This window comes from Mustela nigripes, chromosome 14 (genome assembly GCF_022355385.1).
Source record: "Mustela nigripes isolate SB6536 chromosome 14, MUSNIG.SB6536, whole genome shotgun sequence".
Taxonomy (NCBI): Eukaryota; Metazoa; Chordata; class Mammalia; order Carnivora; family Mustelidae; genus Mustela; species Mustela nigripes.
This window is the reverse complement of record NC_081570.1, coordinates 13,382,461-13,400,104: the sequence shown is the minus strand read 5'-3', so window position 1 is coordinate 13,400,104 and position 17,644 is coordinate 13,382,461. Positions and strand designations below refer to the sequence as shown.

The following is a 17,644-nucleotide window of genomic DNA, read 5'->3' as shown; positions in this document are numbered from 1 at the left end:
TAACTGACTGAGCCACCCAGACATCCCTTACACTAAGCTTTTTTTTTAAATAAAAAAAAAAAAGGGACTATTGCTCTTGAAGTTCAGTCATAAAGTTTGGATTTTTTAAAAAATCAGTATTAGGAAGACACTGAAACAGACCTTATTTCTGGTAGTTAATTTTTCTTTTTAATGCTCAGTGGACTAGATGAATCCATCTTGGAGGAATGTCTCCAGTATTTGGAAAAGCAACTGGAAAGCAGCCAGGCTCGTAAAGCTATGGAGGAATTTTTCTCTGAGAGGTGAGCTGTATTTTGTTTTACTCGGTGAACATTTTTTGAATGTCTTAGGTATTTTTTTCCTCAGGGAACACTTGAAGCCTGCTTTAGGTATTTGTACTGTGGGGAGGACTTAGATTAATTGCTCATTCTTCAGGTTGAAGGGGTGACGTCATGATGAGGAGTTGACTTCATGAAAAACTAGGGTTGTTGACTGACCAGTGAGCAGTTCCCCTAGGGGAGATGACATCGTGAAGAAATAGAAGCGGATGTCTTTTTTATGAGGCTTAATGTGATTCTCCCCTTTTCCCCCCTTCTGCCTCCCAGTGGAGAACTCGTGCAGATCATGATGGCGACAGCCAATGAGAACCTCTCTGCTAAATTCTGTAACCGAGTTCTGAAATTCTTCACCAAACTCTTCCAGCTGAGTGAGTGACAGCTTTTATTAATCTTCTTATGGGAACTTTGATGTCCAGCTAATACTGTGCATATCTTCTGCCCAAGTATAACTACCGAGTAACAAGTGCAGAGAATCCCTGCAAGGAAGTTGGGAAGGAAGTTGAAAACTTGCTCAAAGCCTTTCCTTCCCCCTTTCCTGGCTCCCAGTTGGCACCTTCCCTCCTGTCCCTCACCCTCCTTCACTGACCGTAGCCTCTTGGTCTGTCCCTAGCTGAGAAGAGCCCTAACCCGAGCCTTCTGCATCTCTGTGGCTCTCTGGCGCAGCTGGCTTGTGTGGAGCCAGTGCGCCTCCAGGCCTGGCTCACCCGCATGACTGCGTCGCCCCCCAAAGACTCTGACCAGCTGGATGTGATTCAGGAGAACCGGCAGCTGTTGCAGCTGTTGACTACGTACATTGTTCGGGAAAACAGGTAGAACAAATGCATTTGGGTCATAAGTCCCTAAGGGCCCCAGGTGAATGTTGGGAGCATTTGCTGCATTCTTCCCTTCAGGCATTGGTCTTTAGCGTTTTGAGCAATTCAGGAGCTCCCTGCAGTTGACGAAGGAATCTAGTAGAGCTCCTTAATTTCTCCTGTGGAAAAACTTCTGCAGTGACTGGGCCTGTTAGTTGTCAGATGGGTGACTGTTCTGTGCTCTCATAGCTGAAGTCCAAAACTGGGTGCATATATGTGGAGTGGGGAGGAAGGGGATGGGGAGTTTCATGTGTTGAATGTTTAATTTTCAACATCTCTTTCTTTTATAAATTTAGAAGTATAGTCAGATTCCTGTTGTTTACTTACTAATCTGCGGTTTCTTGTCTACCAGCCAAGTTGGGGAAGGTGTGTGTGCTGTGCTTCTAGGCACCCTGATCCCCATGGCGACAGAGATGTTGGCCAATGGTGATGGGACTGGTTTCCCTGAACTCATGGTTGTGATGGCCACCCTGGCCAGTGCAGGTCAAGGTGCTGGCCATCTTCAGCTTCACAATGCTGCTGTGGACTGGCTGAGTAGATGGTAAGATGATGAAATTGGAGGGCCCCATCTATAGGTGCAGCATTGCTCTTAGAAAAAAGGGGGATAACGAATTGCAAGTTATTTGTAGGTTGGAGTGAGTATGAAAGAACTTAAGTATCTACCTGTTTTGTTTTTTTTTTTTAAAGATTTTATTTATTTGTTTGACAGAGATCATAAGTAGGCACAGAAGCAGGCAGAAGGGAGGAGGGGGAGAAGCAGGCTCCCTGGTAATGCGGGGCTCGATCCCAGGACCCTGAGATCATGACCCAAACCGAAGGTAGAGGCTTAACCCACTGAGCCACCCAGGTGTCCCGTCTCTACCTTTTCATTGGGGATTGAGGAAGTAGTTTGTAAGTGTTCATTTGAGACTCAGTCTACATTCTTAGTAGGGATTCCTCTTCATTATTCCTCGGAGAAGTCTAAGGAAAATTGTATCAAGTGTCAGTGATAAGACCAGAGTGCCCCACCACACCTAAGATCAGAGCACCCCACACCTTGGTGTTTTCTAAGAATGCCTTTGCATCCCAGTGTCACAAATTGATGCAGGATTCATGAAACTGCTTCCTTTTGTTTAGTTCCTTGGGTGATTTTTGTGCCTCCCCTGCCCCTCCTTCTTTTTCCTTTGGGACAGCAAGAAATACCTATCACAGAAGAATGTGGTGGAAAAACTGAATGCCAATGTAATGCATGGAAAGGTAAGCGAAGTGCAGCGTGACAGCAGTTAGGGAGTGATGATATTTCTTTGTGGTCATGTAGAAGGCTCTTCTTTTGACTGGCTTCTGGCCCTGGCCAGCCTGCCTACAATTTCAAAGCCTTGGGAGTGTGTGTACCGTGAACTGCCTCTGCTGGATCATGAGGAGTGATGGGGGGGGAAATAACAGGGTAAACAAAACATCCACTGAATCCTTCTTAAAGCCTAGTGAATTCTTGCTATTTTTTAGACATTGGTATGCTGTAGAAAATCGTTCCCTCCTCCTGCATTGGAACTGTGTGATCTGAGTAGGTCACTGACTGCGTTCTCAGCTCTAGTCCACTTACTAGAATCGTTTAATTTACCTGAAAGTTCAGGTCACTGCTGCGAGGAAGGTTTTAAACTGACAGAAATCATGCATACAGGCATTCTTTTCTCCCACCTTGCCCCACCATGAACTTGACATAGGTGGCTAAGAGCAGCTAAGTGGCCTCAGAGACCCAGCACTGTACCATTCGTGTCTCCTTCCTTCCTTGCTAGTCTTTCGCCTCTCCGCTCTGAATTGTCAGATTGCAGAGGGAAGGGACTTAGAAATCTGAGGCCTTGATGCCAGGCTGCTGGAATTTTAGGCAAACATGAGCTACTGGCTGTGGTTTGTTGGAAAACTTTTTGCTTGATTTCTGAAGCTGTTCTTCCCTTACTACATTAATTTAAAACCCAGTAATGTAAATGTCTTTCACTAATGGTTAAAAAAATGTTATTTGTAGGTAAAAAGCTAATGAGAGCCCATTCATACTTTTAATCTAGACTTTTTTAAATTGAGGTGTCCTTGATATGTAATGCTATATTATTTTCAGGTGTACAGCATATTGATTCGATGTTTGTGTAGGTTGTGAAGTGATCATCATGATAAGGCTAGTTAACATCTCTATCCATACATAGCTCGAAATGTTTTTTTCTTATAATGAGAACTTCTAAGATCTACTCTCTTACTTCACAGATATGCAGTACAGTATATTGTTAAGTATGGTCCTCCCTGTATGTGCATTATATCCCTGTGACTGTTTATTTCATAACTGGGAGATTCTGTCTTATGAACGTCCTTCCTCTGTTCTCCACCCACCCCCTACTCCTGTCTCTGGCAACTACCATTCTGTTCTCTATACCGGTTGTCTTTTTTTGAATAATTTTCGCCTCCAGTTTTATTTTGTTTTTCCTTTTTTTCTTTTTACTTTGTTTTTCTTATTTCAATTTTACCTCCTATTAAGACATTTTGTAGAGAGTTGTCTTCCTGCTTAAGAATGAATGGATCACATTAATTCAGTACAGTGTGTTGACTGGCTACATGCGGTCACAGTGTTCAGAGCTGAGGAAATAGATAATTAAAGCCTGTTTTTTGGTCTGCTTTTATACCATGTCTCCCTGATCTTGAGCTTTATTGGGAAGAATTTGAGAAAACATAGTATACAGTAATCAAATATAGAGAATTGAAGTTTCTTGGTTTGTGATGGTGGTCTTCTCTTCCAGCATGTGGTAGTCTTGGAGTGCACCTGCCACATTATGTCTTACTTGGCTGATGTCACCAATGCCCTGAGCCAGAGTAATGGTCAAGGCCCAAGTCACCTCTCGGTGGATGGAGAGGAGCGGGCCATTGAGGTGGACTCAGACTGGGTGGAGGAGTTGGCAGTGGAAGAGGAAGACTCCCAGGCTGAGGATTCAGTAAGTACCACGGCCATCTAGGCGGCCGTGCTGGGTTATTAACGGCTGACTGGCAGTGACAGAGCTCATGCTAACAAGCCGTTAGCCCTCTTTTCTAGCTCCTGTGAGCTTCAAAACTCTCCCACTCCTGTTTGCTTTCTCCCTGCTTGCGTAACTAATGGCAGACTGATTTTACAGGTCTGCAGAGCAGGCTGTAGGGATCTGATCTCTAAGGGAAGGGACTGTTTAATAAGCATATGGCATCTTCCATCCAGAGTCACTTCCTCTGCAGTTACTCAGTTTTTGTATCCTAAATGGAGACTTAGGGATGATTTCTTCATGTCAGTGGTCTGGGTTCCTTTACAGAGTAAGTGTTAAGATCTCATTTATTTATTTTTTAAAAAGATTTATTTATTAGGGAGAGGGAGGGCGAACATGTGTGAGCAGGGGGAGAGGTAGAGGGAGAGAGCGAGAATCCCAAGCAGACTCCTGCTGAGCACGGAGCTGGATGCTGGGCTCAACCCCACAATTCTGAGATCATGACCTGAGCCAAAACCGAGAGTCAGATGTTCAATCGACTGAGCCACCCTGGCACCCCAGATTTATTTTTTTTCTAACCGTAAAACCTTAATCTCTCATCTAGAATTGTAGCACGTTTATAGATGCAGATTATTTCCACGAGTAAGTCTTATCGGTCATTTATGAATCGACTGTTTATTCTCTAGGGTGTATTTTTGGGGGTGGTTGTGTAGAAGGATTTATTTCTGATTAAAAAGACTTACTATCTTTGAAGGATGAAGATTCTCTTTGCAATAAACTCTGCACTTTCACAATCACTCAGAAAGAATTCATGAATCAGCATTGGTAAGTGAAGTTCTTTCTTTCAGTTGAGTATTTGTTGGGTCTTGGGCCGTTGGCACTGCTGGGCTCATTTGCTCATTCTTATTCTTTGTAGGTACCACTGTCACACCTGTAAAATGGTAGATGGGGTAGGTGTGTGCACAGTTTGTGCTAAGGTGTGCCACAAGGATCATGAGATTTCCTACGCCAAATATGGCTCCTTCTTCTGTGACTGTGGAGCCAAGGAAGATGGCAGCTGTTTGGTGAGAGTTTGGAACATTTGCTGGGTTAGGAGGGGTGACTTGTTAGTGACACGGGAATGCTGAAGCCAAACTAGGAAACTGCCATATCACTTTCATGGTGGCCCGGGTCTAGGAGTAAGTTCTGGGTCTGTCACTGATCATGGCCTAATAAGCACTTTGCTTGGAATGTTAGAACTTGCAAGGTCTTTAAAAATCTTGTAGTTTTAAAAAAAAAAGCATCTTGCAGTTTTCTTTTAAGACCTGCCACAGTTTCAGATGTTGTAATTAAGAACTGTGGCTGTGAGTGGTGAAGTATTTTTGTTACTAGAGGTATACATGAAGCTTAGAATTCAGGTGTTTGGATATCATTTCGATCGTTGGCCAATTTCTCCTCCAGGTCTGGATTTCCCACCAAGATCTTAGGCAGTGTGTAATCTGTGTTTGTGGTTCAAGCTTTAGGTTTCTGACATTTTCTGTCTCCAGGCGCTGGTGAAGCGAACTCCCAGCAGTGGCATGAGCTCCACCATGAAGGAGTCAGCCTTTCAGAGTGAACCCAGGGTGTCCGAGAGTCTGGTGCGCCACACCAGCACTTCTCCAGCGGACAAGGCCAAAGTCACCATCAGCGATGGGAAGGTTGCTGATGAGGAGAAGCCCAAGAAGAGCAGCTTGTGCCGCACAGTGGAGGGCTGCCGAGAGGAGCTGCAGAACCAGGTGAGGGTTCTGGTGGTGCCGGGGACGCTGCGGGCAGTGCGGAGCCGGGTTGGTTGGTTCCCGAGCAAGCCATGTGCAGGGTTCTCCTTGCAATGCCCCTGGTGGGGCTGAGAGTTGTTTTCTCCTTTCTGAGTTTACTCATTTTCACGGGATGGATCTGATAGGGTGTGTTGTAAGCTCTTGCCTCATAGGGAGGGATTTGGGACTGAGGAGCCCTGGGGGGGGGTTGTGGGAGGGTGTGTTTTAGCTGTGTAATACCCCAGATCTCCTTTCTTGGCCAGGGTTCCTCATCTAAAGCACAGAATACAGAAAGTGATTTACATGATTGTTTCTGCAGTTTTTTCAAGATGGCACGTAACTAGAGTAATTCTAGATGCACAGGAGAGAATTCAGCTAATTCTGTGTGAGGAATGTGTTCTAGCATTAGGGTGTCAACATGGGACTCCTGGTTTAGAAAGATTGCTCTAGAGTTAGTAGCACGAATCCAGTATTACTGAGAGGAAGAGGTGGCTCGAATATTAAATTGGAAGTGCCCAAATGGGTTTCTATATTCTGAAGGGTGTTATTGGCAAGATGTATTATCATAGTATGATCCATTATTTTTTTCTTTTCTTTTTTTTTTTTTCCCACTTGTGTATTTGGATTTTTCTCAGGCCAATTTCTCCTTCGCTCCTCTCGTGTTAGACATGCTCAATTTCCTCATGGATGCCATTCAGACCAACTTTCAGCAGGCTTCAGCTGTGGGGAGCAGCAGCCGGGCTCAGCAAGCCCTCCGGGAGCTGCACACAGTGGACAAGGTGGTTGAGATGACTGACCAGCTGATGGTGAGTGTGGCAGGAACAGCACATTAGCTGAGATGGCGCGGTGTACTGGATCATCTGGGGAATATCCTGAGGATGGCCATTCCCTAGCTAGCCAGCTGGAGAGCCACATGCGAGGTGTGTCTTCAGAAGACACAAGAGCTCATTTGGGCCAACTCAGTGAGTAAGTCCACTTTTCATTTCATAAGGATATACGAACCCCCAAGATGTGAAGAACAACATCTGGGGACAGTTAGACTAGTGAGACGTTTTTTTCGGTATATAAAGTAGGAGACCTAAGGTTTCAGTGGCTTGCAGAAATCATGTTTGTTGTCTTCTGCTTATAGCCCTTCAGGCAACTGTCTTTAGTTCTTTAATAAGAAATGACTTAGAAGGGGCACCTGGGTGGCTCAGTGGGTTAAGCCTCTGCCTTTGGCTCAGGTCATGATCTCAGGGTCCTGGGATTGAGCCCCACATCGGGCTCTCTGCTCAGCAGGGAGCCTGCTCCCTCCGCCCCCCCGCCACTTGCCTCTGCCTACTTGTGATCTCTCTCTCTGTCTCTCAAATAAATAAATAAAATCTTTAAAAAAAAAAGAAAAAAAAAGAAGAAATGATTTAGAAGTTGTAAGTCAGTATCTACTTTAAAACCTATTGCTCAGCACCAAGAATAGGAGTTCTGGTGTGTGTTGCCTATCCTGTTTAGCAACAGTGTAAAATAGTAGAAACCATGTAAAGTGTCTGTACTTCTGAAAGGGAAGTGTACAAATGAACGAGGTATAGGACTAGATATCACAAGGAGCCTGTTTTTTTAAAAAAGATTTTAATTTAATTTAATTTAATTTATTTATTTGACAGAGATCACAAGTACGCAGAGAGGCAGGTGGGGGGGCGAGGGTAGGGAAGCAGGCTCCCTGCTGAGCAGAGAGCCTGATTCAGGGCTTGATCCTAGGACCCTGAGATCATGACCTGAGCTGAAGGCAGAGGCTTTAACCCACTGAGCCACCCAGGTGCCCCAAGGAGACTGTTTCTAAGGGAAAAGTATTCCCTCAGAAATACACACATGTAGGTGCACACAGATACTCTGGTATTGTAGTGAAAATGAGTCCCAGTTTTATAGTAGTGGCTTTTAGACCTCGAGCTATTAAAGATGAAGCAAGTAAGTGTTGGGATGGTGATTCATAAAGTTGTCGACTCAGTTTTGCCGGGTCGGGTCAATGAAAAACATTCCTATCTGTTACCTCCATCATTCGACTTCCAAAAAGGGTATTTTAGCATTTTAAGAAGCCAGTACTTTGTATTAATTAAATTTAGCTTTGTGAAACATTCACTACGTTGTTTTTATCAGATTGACAAAATTGCTTTGAGAGGCTTACCTGACTGTCCCTGGATTAGAGACTGGAACCTGTTACTTTTCGAATGACGGCATCGTGCAGCGTCTTGGTCTGCATAGTTGTCTTTATCCATAAATAGTGGATGAATCCACTGGCTTTCTTTGGTTTACTCCTGCCTATTCTCTGCTTCCTTCTTTGCCAGGTTCCCACCTTAGGCTCCCAGGAAGGCGCCTTTGAGAATGTTCGGATGAATTACAGTGGAGACCAAGGCCAGACTATTCGACAGCTTATCAGCGCCCACGTGCTCAGGCGTGTGGCCATGTGTGTGCTCTCCTCTCCGCATGGGCGCCGCCAGCATTTGGCTGTTAGCCATGAGAAAGGGAAGGTGGGTTTCCAGTTCTTTCCTACTCATTTTAGGTCATGTTTATCTTAAGTGCTAACAAAACAGAGGACTATGCTCAGACTGGCCCCCTGGGAAAAAGTCTTTTGGGTTCCAAGAATGCCTTACAGGACAGAGCTCAATGAGCTTTTCTACTCCAACTCTGAGTTGGTTGATTAAACTTAGAAGCAATGTGACTAGAACAGTTGCTGTTTGTGATGAGTAGTTTCTTACTCAAAACCTATCCTTCAGGCCCTTGAGAAAGGGCTTGTGACTAGTGATTACCGACGACAGCACGGCTCTCAGGCGTGGCATGGTTTGGTTATGCTGGAGGGGAGGGCACACGCCAAGAGATGAGAGTCTTCATGGGAAGACACAGTGTTCCTTATTTAGTTCTTTCCTGCCCTCCCAGCCTGCTGCGGACACAGGGAAGCTTATGTCATTTTAGAGAGCCAGTCAGTAAAAGTCGGAAGGGTGGCAGGTGTCTTAACATTTTTCTGTATTCTGGCTTCTCTAGTACTAGTGAAGTTGTTTAAGTTTAAGTGAAAAACAAACTAGAAATCTGATAAGTCTGTAAGATCCCTCTAAACTACTGCAAAGCAAAACAAAAACAAAACAAAAGTACTTTAAAAAAAACCAATACAGCAGTGCTGCTGTGGCCCAGCGCTGGTATCTGTTAGCAATCTGTACAACAAAAAGTTGTACGGAAAACTGGAAAGGACGATAGTACATAGGGACTGGGTAATTGTTTTCATGAACTGTGTATAAAGAGCTGGTTTCATTACTCCTCTCTTTTGTGGGCACCTGATGGAGGAAGTGAAAGGCATTCCATCTCTCTCCACCTGGAGAGAGGGTTTTCCTAAGAGACTTAGCTATGGACTAGGGTCGCAGGGAAGGAGCTTTTGTCAGGCTCTGTGTTCTCTAAGAGGATGTGGGTTGGAATAAACTGGCAGTTGTCCCCTTGCAGATCACTGTTCTGCAGCTCTCTGCGCTCTTGAAGCAAGCAGATTCCAGCAAAAGGAAGTTGACTTTGACCCGCCTGGCTTCTGCCCCCGTCCCGTTTACTGTGTTGAGCCTCACTGGGAACCCCTGCAAGGAGGACTACCTGGCTGTGTGCGGGCTGAAGGTAAGAACCTGATGCAGATTTGGGTCCTCCACGCCGTGGACCCTCTTCTCTCCCCCGTTGTCAGTGCCGCTTTCTCGTACTCATTGTTAAGATGAAAATCTAAAAGCCTTTGGAATATAAAAGGATTTTTACTCTGGATTTCTCCCAGCTCTTGCAGATCTTTCTTCTATTGGAAATGGTTTTTGTGTGTTCTTGGAAGCCGAGTGCATTACTGGACAGTGTGAATAATACCCGGAGGCAGGGAATGTCAGGGAAGACTTGAGAGAGCTGAAATGGGTTCATGTACTTCCCGCCGTCTTTTAACTAGTCTGTTCCTTTAACCCTGTCCAGGACTGCCACGTGTTGACCTTCAGTAGCTCCGGCTCTGTTTCGGATCACTTGGTTCTGCACCCACAGTTGGCGACGGGCAACTTCATCATCAAGGCTGTGTGGTTACCCGGGTCACAGACCGAGTTAGCCATTGTCACTGCGGACTTTGTCAAGGTACAGTTACTGCTCTTCGGTGTTGTGGTTCTAAAATTGTTTTGTTTTTAAATCCCGAGTGGCTGGTTATTATTATTATGTACTAGCTTCTCTCAGGGTGTGGGCTAGAGCTTTCTGGGTGTAGGCAGTATGACATTGCTTTACCAAGTGCATGGATCTTGTCACAGAAGATGTAGATGCCTTTCTCTCTCCTAGTCATTCCTTGAGGGAAAGTAAAAAGATACTCATCTTTGTATGCTCTGTGCCTGATACTTGCAGACACTTGTTGGAGTGAGAATTGATATCCCTTACTCACCGATGGCAGGTCTTCGGATTCGCCAGGGTGATTTGGTGGTGCGACTGAACTAGATTTCCTTTCCTTCTGTCCTGCAGATTTACGACCTTTCTGTTGATGCCTTGAGCCCGACCTTCTACTTTCTTCTGCCAAGCTCAAAGATAAGAGATGTTACCTTCCTCTTCAATGAGGAGGGAAAGAACATCATTGTTATAATGTCTTCAGCTGGTTACATCTACACCCAGCTCATGGAAGAGGCCAGCAGTGCCCAGCAGGGGCCCTTCTACGTCACTAATGTGCTGGAAATCAACCACGAGGACCTGAAGGTTCGGGCAGGTGTCGCTTCTCCTCCTCTTCCTGATGGATTAGCTTGGTAGCTCCTCCATTGTTTTTCATTTTTCTTCAGTCTCTGACTTGTCCTCTATTAGTAGAAACTCTTGTCCTTTAGGACCAAACTGATTCACTGTGAAGTTTCTTGACTCTCATGCTTTTTCTAAGAATTGCCCACATGGCTTAGATTATGAGAGCCACAGTCATGATTTAAAACTAATAAGCTGCAAAACTGAGTGCTGGTCCTGGAGGCAGCAGGTGAGGTTAATGCAAGTGTTGTGTCTATGCCCCAACAGGACAGTAACAGCCAGGTGGCCGGTGGCGGTGTGTCCGTCTACTACTCCCACGTGCTGCAGATGTTGTTCTTCAGCTATTGTCAAGGCAAATCGTTTGCAGCCACCGTTAGCAGGACAACTCTGGAAGTGTTGCAGCTTTTCTCCATCAACATCAAAAGGTGGGAAGGCGCGCTTCAGGCCAAGCTCCCACGGTGCCTGCGTTCAGCAGGAGGCTCCTCTGGCCCAACACTGGTGTCTGTTAGGAATCTGGTGAAGCTTTGCCCCAGCAGGCCTCTCCCTTTTGAAGGCAAGAGGCACCCAGTGTTGGCAGGTTGGCTGTCTGCATGGTTTTGTCCTCCACCGTGTAGACCCCAAGCTGTAAGAGGTAGTCTGGGGACTGCTGTCACTCAGGAGAAGCATATCTAGTCAAGGCAGCATACCTCACTTGAGGGTGATAACTGAGTTTGGAGAGGGAAATGGTAGTTGCTCTTAGACACTGATGCAGCCAAAGTGCCCTTTAAGTTTCCCTGCTGGGATAGTTGATCAGAACACAGCATGGTGTCAGCAGTGAGGGTATGGTCGGGGGTCGGGGTGGGGCGGCGCAGACAGAGGCTTGCATCGGTGTCCGGATAGTAGAGGTGCATTTGAGGTGCTGAGTTGTTTTAGGGAGCTAGGGAGAAGCAGCTTAGTCTTTCTTCCTGTCTCTCCTATCTGCCACTGAAGAGCCTTAAAAGTGCTGTAGGCATTGTTTCTCTGGCCTCTGTGTTGTGAAAGATTACCTCGTTGGAGATGAAATCAAATGGGGTGCCGTTCGCACAGAACTTGGTGTGCCTGCAGATGCTTGATGGGCCCAGGGGTCATGCGCCTCAGCCAGCTCCATGCAGTAGATGACCTCTAGGCACATTGGGCCACCTCTTCCCTCAGACAGTGGGAGCCAGCAGGGGAGATTTCTAAACCAGGACTACTGCCGTGGGAACAGGGAAGGGAGGGGCGGGTGTGAGTGTATGCATGGCTCAGAATAGAGCTGAGACTCGTGGGTGATTAAAGTCCCTGGGCACATACATTGCTCTGGGAGTCAGGTGTTTGGTAGGTATGGCCTTTAAGTCGAGAAGAGGATGACTAGCTGGTGATTGACACCCTGACTGTGGCCAGTTTTCTTGTCTGCAGTTCCAATGGTGGCAGTAAGACGTCTCCTGCTCTTTGCCAGTGGTCCGAGGTGATGAACCACCCTGGCCTGGTGTGTTGTGTCCAGCAAACTACAGGTGTGCCACTGGTAGTGATGGTGAAACCAGACACTTTTCTTATCCAAGAGATTAAGACTCTGCCTGCGAAAGCAAAGGTCCGTGCCAGAGATCCCACCACTTGGCTGTGAACCTGGTCTAATTCTGTATTTCTGTATTTGTATATTTTGTCCCTTCCCTGACCCTTTCGTTAGAAGAGGCTTATGAAAGAACTTTTGCCCGTTTTCTCCCTGTCACTCTTCTGCACCCCCTAAATGACTGTGGAACCAGTTGCTTCTCTGCCTCTTTCTGATCTCTGGTTATGGGAACTAACACCCTCCTTTGTCCCCACTGTCAGATCCAAGACATGGTTGCCATTCGGCACACGGCCTGCAACGAGCAGCAGCGGACCACGATGATCCTCCTGTGTGAGGATGGCAGCCTGCGCATCTACATGGCCAACGTGGAGAATACCTCCTACTGGCTCCAGCCGTCCCTGCAGCCCAGCAGTGTCATCAGCATAATGAAGCCTGTTCGGAAGCGCAAGACAGCAACCGTCAGTAAGTGCCCTCCTGCAAAGACTGGTGGGGGGGTGCGATGGCAGTCTTCTAGTCGAGACATGGAACAGATGGAGCTAAGTGTGAAGAAGTGACTCGGGGCGCCTGGGTGGCTCAGTGGGTTAAGCCTCTGCCTTCAGCTCAGGTCATGATCTCGGGGTCCTGGGATCGAGCCCCACATCGGGCTCTCTGCTCATCAGGGAGCCTGCTTCCCCCTCTCCCTGCCTGCCTCTCTGCCTACTTGTAATCTCTGTCAAATAAATAAATAAAATCTTAAATTTAATTTAAGATTTAATAAATAAAATCTTAAAAAAAAAAAGAAGTGGTGACTCTCCCACTTGCCTGTTTCGTAAAGGTAGAGATACATGCTAGCTGATTTCCCCAAAGCAGTGTCATGTTTCCTGAGGCCAGCAGTGTTCTTGTGGCTTTTAGAGACTCGTCGTACAAATGACAAGCGCTCATTCGCTCTCCACTTGAGATCTGCAGTTCTGTGGTGCCCAGGAAAGAATGATCTCATGCATCTAGTGAGAGAGATTTTTCTCTGGGTTTGGGGAATGCAGCTTGCCTGATGTGAAGTCTGAGAATGAACCAGTGGAGGATAGATTGCTTCCACTCGTCCGTTTCCCACTGAGTAGTGAAGAACCTGTCATAGATCTCTGAGCTGGGAATCTTGCTCCTGTCTGATAGAGGACGCTTCAGGGTGTGGAGACCTGAATTCAGGAATGAGTGATGGAGGCTAAGCAGAGACCTTTTCAGTCCCGTGACTGAAGTTTGTTTTATACTTTATTTATTAATTTGTTTGTTGGAGAGAGAGAGAGAGAACACAAGTAGGGGGAGCTGCAGTGGGAGAAGCAGACTCCCCACTGAGCAGAGAGCCTGATGTGGGATTCGATTCCAGGACCCTGGGATCATGACCTCAGCCGAAGGCAGTTGCTTAACGAACGAACTGAGCCATGCAGGTGCCCCTGAAATTTTAGAGTCCATGTTTGAGATGACAATGCAGCTCATTCTCCTGTAAAGGAATAGTTTCTATTGTTTATTTATTTATTTATTTAAAAGATTTTAAATTATTTATTAGAGGGAGAGAGCATGAGCAAGAGAGGGAAGAGCATACTCCCCGCTAAGCAAGGAGCCTGCCCTGGGGCTCTATTCCAGGACCCCGGGATCATGACCTGAGCTGAAGGGAGACACTTAACCGTTGGTGCCATCCAGTCGCCCCTGAGTTGTTTATTTTCAATCAACCAGTCAGGAGGGAGCCTGTTGTTACTAACTGTACTCAGTACCACACCTGAGTTCTTTGTCCTACTGTGGTGGGGTGTGGTTAGGGATGGTGACTGTTGGCCTGTGGGCCGCGTGCAGGCATCACACTGATGCACACGTTCACATCCCGGTCCTCTGGAAGAGGTTAGAGTGTCCTAACCTGGTAGAGGTTAGGAGTGTGGCATCATTCTAGGAGAGGCTTTCCCTGAGGGATGGGTGCAGAGGTGGGAGTGCCGCACTTACTGATGCTCTGTGTCTACTGGTCCTGTTCCCCACAGCAACCCGCACATCTAGCCAGGTGACATTCCCCATCGACTTCTTTGAGCACAACCAGCAGCTGACGGATGTGGAGTTTGGTGGGAATGATCTCCTGCAGGTGTACAATGCGCAGCAGATAAAGCACCGGCTGAACTCCACTGGCATGTACGTGGCCAACACCAAGGTGAGGACTGCGCTGTGTGGGGGCTGTGCCTGGGTAGAAGGACTTCTGGACAGTGTGGCTGGAAAACACCTGTCCTCTTAGAACGCAGGTGTGAAATAGATACTTAGAGTCACTAACCCTTGCATTCTTCCTAAGTGGTCCCTGGAATAAATGGCTATTCTCAGCTTCTGCACGGAAGGGCTCCTGTTCGAGTATTATTAGCAGCAGGAGGTGGTTAGTGATGGAGAGAAAGTAGCTTGAAACTGGAGACTGTCCCACACCCTGCCTTCCCCCCCCCACCATCTTTGGAAGTAAGGAAATCCTTACCAAGAAGTTAGGAGGGTAATGGACTTGCCTGGGGTCACACACTTTGGCGCTAGCAGACAAAGGGTTACAGGTTTACCCTAAAGAACTTGTTGTCTGACTTGTGCCTGTCTCCCTCTAGCCCGGTGGCTTCACCATCGAGATCAGCAACAACAACAGCACTATGGTGATGACAGGCATGCGGATCCAGATCGGGACCCAGGCCATTGAACGGGCTCCGTCGTACATTGAGATTTTCGGCAGGACCATGCAGCTCAACTTGAGTCGCTCCCGCTGGTTTGACTTCCCCTTCACCAGAGAGGAAGCCCTGCAGGCCGACAAAAAACTGAACCTCTTCAGTGAGTCGCCACCCCCTGGCATGGCCTCCCCTTCTCATTTCTCCATGGCTGTCTGGTATTCTGGGAGTCCTCTGCTCTCTGCTGCTCAGTGGTCTCTGCCGTCCTCAACGTCTGAACTTCCCTGGAGATGGCCAGGGGAGGGGCGTGCTGAAGAACGGGAGGGGTGAAGACAGGGCAAACCCTGCCTCTGCGTCTGCTTTGGTGGGCCTGGCTCAGCTTTGCCGGCCTGGCTGCCTACGTGGGTGGGCAGAGAGGAGGCAAGGGCAGTGCATGAAAGCAGCAGGTGTTCTTAAAGCACAGATGAGGGCCTTGCTCACGTGCCTCCTCGAGAGGGATGTGTAGTAGCGCCTGGGCTTGGTGAACTGTCGAATACTTTAAACCCTCGGAGAACAACTCCCTGAGCCTATCAATAGCCTGGCGTCTTCCTCTGCCATTTACTGACCGCCTGTCTGATACTCTTGCTCCTAGAAACAGCTGCTGTTAGGATGAATGATGATTTGTGTTTTGAACCAAGCTTAGAGCTCTCTGGGGAGTGGAAGCTGGGGGATGCAGTGCCCCGACAGCACTGGAAGAGTCCTGCTGTGATGCTAAGGGGCTCTTTTTTTTTTTTTTTTTTTTTTAAAAGATTTTTTTTTTTTTTATTTGGCGGAGAGAGAGAGAGAGAGAGAAAGGGATCCCAAGTAGGGGGGGGGGGGGGTGGGGTGGGAAGCAGGCTCCCTGCCAAGCAGAGAGCCCAATGCAGGGCTTGGTCCCAGGACCCTGAGACCATAATCTGAGCTGAAGGCAGAGGCTTAACCCACTGAGCTACCCAGGCACAAGGGGCTCTTCTGAGAGCTGGACTTCCTAGGCCTTTGGTCAGTGGGACTGTTTCACATATAGTCAGTGTCTCCTCAGGGTTCAAGTGCTGTTTGAGTCACAGGAGACAAGGTTCCTCCCTGATGAAAATTGGTGGGATTTGCTACTTTGCCCTCTTGGTCTGGTCTCTGTTTTGGAGGCGCTCACTTTGGCCCTGTAGGGGACGTGCTTCCTAGAGCTCCTCTCACTTGTTGCAGTTGGGGCCTCGGTGGATCCGGCTGGCGTCACCATGATTGATGCTGTGAAAATTTACGGCAAGACCAAGGAGCAGTTTGGCTGGCCTGACGAGCCCCCGGAGGAGTTCCCTTCTGCTTCTGTCAGCAACATCTGCCCTTCCAACTTGAACCAGAGCAATGGCACTGGAGACAGTGACTCCGCAGCCCCTGCCACCACCAGTGGAACTGTCCTGGAGAGGTACCCGTGCTGGCAGGGGTCAGCCCTTGTCCTCGCCTTTACGTAACCCCTCTCCCGGCATAGCCTGTTCTGAGAGAGTAGCCTCTCGCAACTACCCCTAGTGTAGCCTGTGAGTTTCAGGTCGTCCCCCAGCAGCCCAACACCCTGTCTCCTTTGTGAGCACAGAACCTGGCGGTGTGCTGAGAGCCATGGGATCCTAGTCGGCCTGGGGTGTCTGTGCCTTCTCTTAATGCTTAGGCACCCTTTGGACGAGCCAGAGGTTGTGGAGTAGAAGATGCTCTAGTTGCCGCTAGAGATTTGGGTCCAGTCTTGCTGAAATTAGAGGGGAGAGTCTTCTGTTCCTTCTGATGTCATCATCTTCTCTTTGCAGCGGCCACTTAGGTGGTGATGGCACTGCTGGTCAGATGCTGGCTGCAGCACCTACAGCAGAGTTCAGAGCTCCCCGGGCTCCCCCCAGTGGCCTTCTGAAGCATTGCGCTTGGCTTCTTTGTGCTAGGCGTCTGCTGGTTTGCCGTGATAGATGAGGCAACTCATGATGTAAGACGCTGAGTTTCTTACATCCTAAGTCGGAAGAGTAGCCTGGCTTGAAATCACTGCCTCCTCCTACCGTCAGACTGCCCCCTCCCTTCTCTCTCTCTCTCTCTCTCTGTTTCTTTTCTCCCCCCCTCCCCTGTTCTTACATTGTTTGCTTAGGATGTGTTTCTAGGTTTCTCTGAGCTTCACATTTTTTTCCTTTTTTTTTTCCTTTGCTTCTCCCCCAAGTTCTGAAACTGAGTCCCTAACCAAGCTGGACCGGTTAGTATGCCCTCTTTCTTTTCTCTGCACGGGTGAGTGTGTGTCAGAGAGCAATGTAACCAATGGTGTGGCTTCGCGTTGATTCTGCTTCTGTGGAAGAGTCTTCCTGCTTCTTTCTGTTCTGGTCCTTGCATGGCTGCAAAGCTATCCTGTGTAAGAGTGGAGTGTGTGGAGGGTTGTACGTGCACACTTGGTGGTAGCCGCTCCAGAACCTGCTAGCTCTCTCTTCCATACCCCGTCCCTCCACTCCCTCTCCACAGTGGGTGAGAAGGAGGCGGATGTGGGCAGTGGGATGATGGGAAAATCCTAGCATCTGACAAGTCAGCGGAGAGCTTGTTCTGCCCAACTTCGTTTTATGCCTCAGGCCCCTCTTCCCTTGCTCTTGGTTGCTCTCAGCTACCCCTTGACCCTTTTCTCTCCAGCTGCCTTCTCCATACCGTTCCCTTTGTGCCCGGAGCCTCGGCAACCTCAGGATGCTGGTCTTCTCACCATGGCACAGTAAACTCCCAGGAGTAAGCCCTGAGGAGCATGTTGCTAGGTGCCCTTTAACAGCGGGGTTTCCAGTTCCTTT

At 47.8% G+C, this 17,644-nt stretch overlaps 1 protein-coding gene across 7 annotated transcripts in view; it reads left to right on the top strand.

The window, feature by feature from the left end:
* The window catches only part of UBR4 (ubiquitin protein ligase E3 component n-recognin 4), a 134,488-nt gene that overhangs the window by 45,149 nt on the left and 71,695 nt on the right, over positions 1-17,644 (top strand). For 5 of the 7 annotated variants that reach the window (XM_059376423.1, XM_059376422.1, XM_059376424.1 and 2 more), the window contains exons 30-50: positions 180-281; positions 585-685; positions 928-1,126; positions 1,521-1,709; positions 2,341-2,404; positions 3,928-4,119; positions 4,892-4,962; positions 5,054-5,201; positions 5,664-5,891; positions 6,545-6,715; positions 8,225-8,407; positions 9,369-9,527; positions 9,858-10,010; positions 10,383-10,610; positions 10,911-11,068; positions 12,057-12,228; positions 12,468-12,669; positions 14,205-14,368; positions 14,793-15,009; positions 16,062-16,278; positions 17,041-17,073. In XM_059376423.1, the coding sequence (XP_059232406.1) occupies positions 180-281; positions 585-685; positions 928-1,126; positions 1,521-1,709; positions 2,341-2,404; positions 3,928-4,119; positions 4,892-4,962; positions 5,054-5,201; positions 5,664-5,891; positions 6,545-6,715; positions 8,225-8,407; positions 9,369-9,527; positions 9,858-10,010; positions 10,383-10,610; positions 10,911-11,068; positions 12,057-12,228; positions 12,468-12,669; positions 14,205-14,368; positions 14,793-15,009; positions 16,062-16,278; positions 17,041-17,073 (3,351 nt within the window). The remainder of the gene's footprint in view (positions 1-179; positions 282-584; positions 686-927; positions 1,127-1,520; positions 1,710-2,340; positions 2,405-3,927; positions 4,120-4,891; positions 4,963-5,053; positions 5,202-5,663; positions 5,892-6,544; positions 6,716-8,224; positions 8,408-9,368; positions 9,528-9,857; positions 10,011-10,382; positions 10,611-10,910; positions 11,069-12,056; positions 12,229-12,467; positions 12,670-14,204; positions 14,369-14,792; positions 15,010-16,061; positions 16,279-17,040; positions 17,074-17,644) is intronic. The other 2 variants (XM_059376425.1, XM_059376421.1) reach the window with 1 other exon arrangement.